Source organism: Triticum urartu, chromosome 5, assembly GCF_003073215.2.
Source record: "Triticum urartu cultivar G1812 chromosome 5, Tu2.1, whole genome shotgun sequence".
Taxonomy (NCBI): Eukaryota; Viridiplantae; Streptophyta; class Magnoliopsida; order Poales; family Poaceae; genus Triticum; species Triticum urartu.
This window is the reverse complement of record NC_053026.1, coordinates 605,097,171-605,102,543: the sequence shown is the minus strand read 5'-3', so window position 1 is coordinate 605,102,543 and position 5,373 is coordinate 605,097,171. Positions and strand designations below refer to the sequence as shown.

Genomic DNA, 5,373 nt, shown 5'->3' with positions numbered 1-5,373 from the left:
TGAACTGGCCCTCTAGTTCTGACGAACTATGACAGATGTAAATGATGAGACTAATTCATTGTTGACCATGCTATAGTCCCAAATAGATTACCTTATCAAATTTGAAAATTTTCTCAGCGGAAGTAAAATCAGGTACAGGATTCAGGAACAAAGATATTCAACCTTAGAAGGATAATGGGAAAAAAAAATCAAAAGGCCTCTGGGTTCTGGTTTCACAAGAAAATTGGTCTACTCACATATTCACTTTCATTATCCTAAATGGAAGTTGGAAACACAAATATATTCATGGACTCTCGATTCCAGAGATTGTAGGCGATGCTTTCACGTCTACTTAACGACGAACATCATTACATCAACACCACAGGGTTCATGAATTAAACTATCAATTCATTAGGCATTAGCAACAAGCAAACCAGCATGTGGAATGCGTACTACAGCAAAAAATCAATCTCTATTTAGGAAAAAAACACACTAATGTGAATTACCAGTTTACTAGGAATGGTAAAAACTCTGTCATAGTCATACACAGTTACCAATTTCCACAGCACGTCCTTGCTTCATGTAATTCTGAAATTAGTTGGCACTAGCCCTTTGCAAGCATCAGCATAGTCTTCAGCTAAGCAGGGTGCAGATTCCTTGTGAGGGCATATGTACTTCTCTATGAATAACTTCTCACTCAATGCGACTGCGGAATACAAGTCTCGATCAGGACCTAGCAATCCATTTGCCTTAAGAAACTTCACAACGTAGCACCGGGGCCTTAACCGGCCCTCCAGGCTGTACAAAAGCATTACCGGGCGATGAGCAATGTATGCCGGCTCCAACCCCAAATCAGAGATCAGGAACTCTGACTTTCTCTGCAGAAACTCCTTAGCCCTATTCAGCACCATTGGAGCCTTAGAAATAGCAATGCGCACCTCAGCATCCGACCACCTGAACGTTTTCTTCAAGTGCTCCAATTTGGCGGCGATTTTCTCTTCGCTGACAAATGTAACAGCATTCAGCGCATGCCTGAACATCCCAGATCTACGGGGTACACCCAGACCTTCGACGCACACTACCATCGCCCGGACACGCTCTGCGTTGCAGGTGAGGAGCCATGGCTGAGCATGGCACAGCTTGGCAATATCACAAGGACCAAGCCCAAACTCTCGCAGGACCGCGATGTTGGGCTTGATAACCCTCTCGACGTTGGACGAGAGAATGTAGGATTTGCGCTCGATAGCAGAGAGGAGATTCTCGTAGGACCCGAGGAGGCACAAGCAGTACTGCAGATTGGTGACCACGGATCTACAGCGGAAGTGATTGCCGGCAACCGAGACGAGGCGCGCGATGTCAGAACGCGAGAGACCGAGGCCGGTGAGCTCGACGACGTTGGGGGCCAGTATTGTCTCCACGCCGGCGCAGAGGAACTTGGGATCCCTGGCGACGAGGGCGGCCACGTCGGCGCCGGGGAGGCCGAGGCCGGCGAGGAAGGCGAGGACGGCGTCAGGCTTGGAGGGGGACTTGAGGTGGGAGAGCTTCGCGGACGCCTTGAGGGCCTGCGCTCGGGTGAGGCCGCAGGTGGAGACGAGGTAATCCTCGACGGCGAAGCTAGGGTTTGGGGAGACGACGGGCGCGGCGGCAGAGAGGAGGCGGTGGAGCTGGGAGATAGGAGAGGAGGAGGGGGACGAGAGGAGCTGGGAGAGGGCACGGGAACGGAGGCGGAGGCAGAGCATGGCGGCGCGACGGCGCGGTGGCGCCGGCGGCGAGGTAAAGGGGAACGCACGACGGCCGGTTTGGTGCGGGAATGAGGAGCCGGGCACAAGATTTCCGTGGGTGCTCTTGCTCTGGTTCGATCCCAAGTGAAGTGGGCCCCACACGTCAGTCTCATCTCATGCTCGCTGGCCCATACCATGTACAAGATCGGAATCGCGCCTTGGCGCGAGGGTGCCGGTCTCAACGATATGGCAAAACAAGTAATGGTCAAGTTAGTAGAACACCAGACTTTATTAGGATATAACAGAATAAAGAAAAAAACATACATTCGTGTAGTACAATATATCTCCATAGTCACCAGAATGATAGCACAACACATTTGAAAGATGTGTTCATATACGAGGCAACTAAAGAATGTAATATTCATACACGGTAGATATCGAGCACAAAAGGATGGATAGATGTGACAAAAGGTACATGTTCACATGGTGCATCACAGGAGCTAGTGGCATCGAATGAAAGTCCACTCCCATGGTTCATGAATCCAAATAAAATAGGGACTTGTAATCTAAAAGCTCCTAGATCACAGTAATTTTTTGTCAATAAACAAAAGTAACCATCAGTTTCCGAAACCCCACTATGTATTAGTAAACATATGGTTGTCACATAAAAGTCTTCATCCCAAAGAAATCAAAAACAATATTTATGGTTGCTTGTTACGACCATGCCAATAATACAACACATACATCAAGTAGTCCAACTCTGATAGGGAAATGACACACTATCTTCCCATGAAAGGTTACTAGCACAAATGTCGGTGCATTGCAACGGAAGAAAACACTTGGTTCTATGAATCAAAATTGGCCAGGTCGAACATGGGCTAGACACGTGCTAGTGCTCGAAATCTTCTATCTAAAGCTTCCATGTCCAACAGCGTCGATGCTCACACAACTATAGGTTCGAGTCTGACGCTAGGCATGCTTTATTTTGGGCAAACGATTATGCATGTATCTGTTTTAACAACAACATGTAAGTAAAAGAAGCATAATCCACAATACCACATTCTCTAGAAAAACCAACTATGCATAAGAGCACAAACTTTCTGCACAATAACACAATCTCCACAAAAAAACAGCCACGTCATTTATATATGTATAGACACAGAAAATAGTGAAGTGAAAATTCTTCACGGAGAATGCAAATTGATACTTTTGGATTTTTTGGATAAACAAATGATTATGATGGCACAACCAATATATGCACATAAGATGATTCTAGGTAAGGTAATTGTGTAGCCAAGCAATGAAACATGGCACGGAACTTATAAAAATCTCACATGAAAACTATTAAAATCAATCTGTATCTCTAGCAAAGCTTGCTTCCATCTCAATAATCTATCAAAAATCATAAGCACCAGGAAATAAATTGCCCAAGCCAAATAAAACAAAGTGAGAAATCCTTGTAGTACGTATAACAAGATAAAGACAGTTGCATACACATACGACCATTGATGTCAATGTTCTGCATTTACTAAATATGTACTCGGAGAATAAGTGGTAGAAAGTATATAAATAAAAATATGATAAAACTGCACATGATTCTTAAGTAGCTCTCTAGTAGGTGACTAAAAAAATGTGCTCTCTCTAAAGGCATAGAAGCAAGAGTAGTTAAGTGCTAAAGCTTGGCGCTGCAGCTTCAACACAATACTAATAAATTTAGTCTAAGCTAGCTTTGTTGGTATATACTGTGAAAATGCAAAACTAAAGATTAGAAAGATTAGAAAATATGCCATCGATAGTGAGGCTTCGTATCATTATGTTGTTGGATCAATTGTTACCGTAGTTGAGATCTTGATCCATTTGTTGTTGCATTTAAATGCTTTAGCTAGAGAGTTTGTATGTTGTTTTATGATAATAAGTGTTGTATGAACTTGTATTAATTTGGTCTATTCGGTGCTGTGTAATGAAGATGAGCCGACAATGGATGTACGATGACTGATGCTCTCCCTAGTTCGTTAATGGCGTGCATACTTTTCTGCTTGCGGCTGAGGCAAACAAGTGGGCGGATGGTTTTATGTTTTGTCCATGTGCTGGCTGTAAGAATGATCGGAATTACTCTAAGTCAAAAACCATTCACTGGCACCTATTTGAGTCCGGTTTCATGCCCCACTATAGTGTTTGTACCAAGCACGGAGAAAGGGGGGTTACGATGGAAGACAATGAAGAAGAAAAGGACGACAACAACTATCCTGGCCATGGGTTCCTTGAATACGATGGTACAACAATGTGGGAAGAAGGTGAGCCGGCAATGCGGGAAGAAGCTAAAGAAGAGGCATCAGATGAGCCCGCTGATGATCTAGGTCGGGCCATTGCCGATGCAAAGTGTAACGCCCCGAGACCGATGTTGTAACGCCCCGAGACCGATGTGCCAGGTGTCGTCCAGTTATTCGCTGTTGTTGCCTTGTCATTGCTTGCGTGTCATGCATTGCATATCATGTCATCATGTGCATTTCATTTGCATACATGTTCGTCTCATGCATCCGAGCTTTTTCCCCGTTGTCCGTTTTGCATTCCGGCGTTCCGTTCTCCTCCGGTGGTCATTTCTACCTTTCTTTCTTGTGTGGGGATTAAACATTTCCGGATTGGACCGAGACTTGCCAAGCGGCCTTGGTTTACTACCGGTAGACCGCCTGTCAAGTTTCGTACCATTTGGACTTCGTTTGATACTCCAACGGTTAACCGAGGGACCGAAAAGGCCTCGTGTGTGTTGCAGCCCAACACCCTTCCATTTTGGCCCAAAACCCACCTAACTCTGCTCCATCATCTCGGTCGTTCGATCACGATCGCGTGGCCGAAAACCCGCACCTCATTTGGACTCTCCTAGCTCCCTCTACCTATAAAAGAGCACCCCCTCTCCGAAATTCGCGGTTCATTCTTCCCCTAACCCTAAAAATTCTCAGATCCGCGCCGCCGGACATTTCTTCCCCGCCGACGGACATGTCCGCGCCGCCCGCCGCGACCAACCACGGCGTGCCACGTCAGCGCCGCCGCCTCTCTCCACCGCGCGGGCCCGTGGCGCCCAGAGCCGGCCCGCCCGGGCCAGAACCCCCCGCCGCCCGAGCGCTCGTTCCTCCGCGCGCCTGCCACCGACCGCCACCGCCATCGCCGGCAGCCGCCTTCGCTCACCGCGGCGCGCCCCGGCGCCCGAACGCCTCCCCGCCGCCGTCCCGGACTCCTCCGGCCTCGATCCGAGCCCGAGGAGGACCGCCACCGCCGCCTGCTTTCAGATCCGGAGTCGCCCGCCGCGGCTCCGGCCATCCCCGTCGCCGGAGTCTCCCAGCGCCACCGCCGCCCTGCCTCGATCCCGATCGGACCGGGAGAGACGACCGGGTCACTCCGCGCCCGCATGGGCCCCGCCTTCGGCCCAGCTCCAGCCGGCCTCGTTCGGCCTGCCTCCTCCTCCTTCGTGGGTCGGCCCAGCTTCCCGGCCAGCGCAGCGCCAAGCCCAGCTCCAGATCCGCGGCCTGCCTCTCTCCTCCACCGGCCTGCCTTCTCCTCTCCACGTCCGGGCCGAAGCCACTGGGTGAGGCCACACACTCCCCTAGCGCCTCCTATTTTTTTCCCTGCTGTTGGGCTTGCCCAGATTCGCCCGCATCGTTTTTTTTAGTTCTGGGCG

At 49.2% G+C, this 5,373-nt stretch overlaps 1 protein-coding gene across 1 annotated transcript; it reads right to left on the bottom strand.

The window, feature by feature from the left end:
* Positions 1 to 261: 261 nt before the first annotated feature.
* Positions 262 to 1,841, bottom strand: LOC125511148 (transcription termination factor MTERF4, chloroplastic-like). The gene has a single exon (XM_048676447.1). It carries the CDS (start codon positions 1,716 to 1,718, stop codon positions 558 to 560), a length of 1,161 nt encoding a protein of 386 aa, XP_048532404.1. The 5' UTR covers positions 1,719 to 1,841; the 3' UTR covers positions 262 to 557.
* Between the last annotated feature and the right edge of the window lie 3,532 nt (positions 1,842 to 5,373).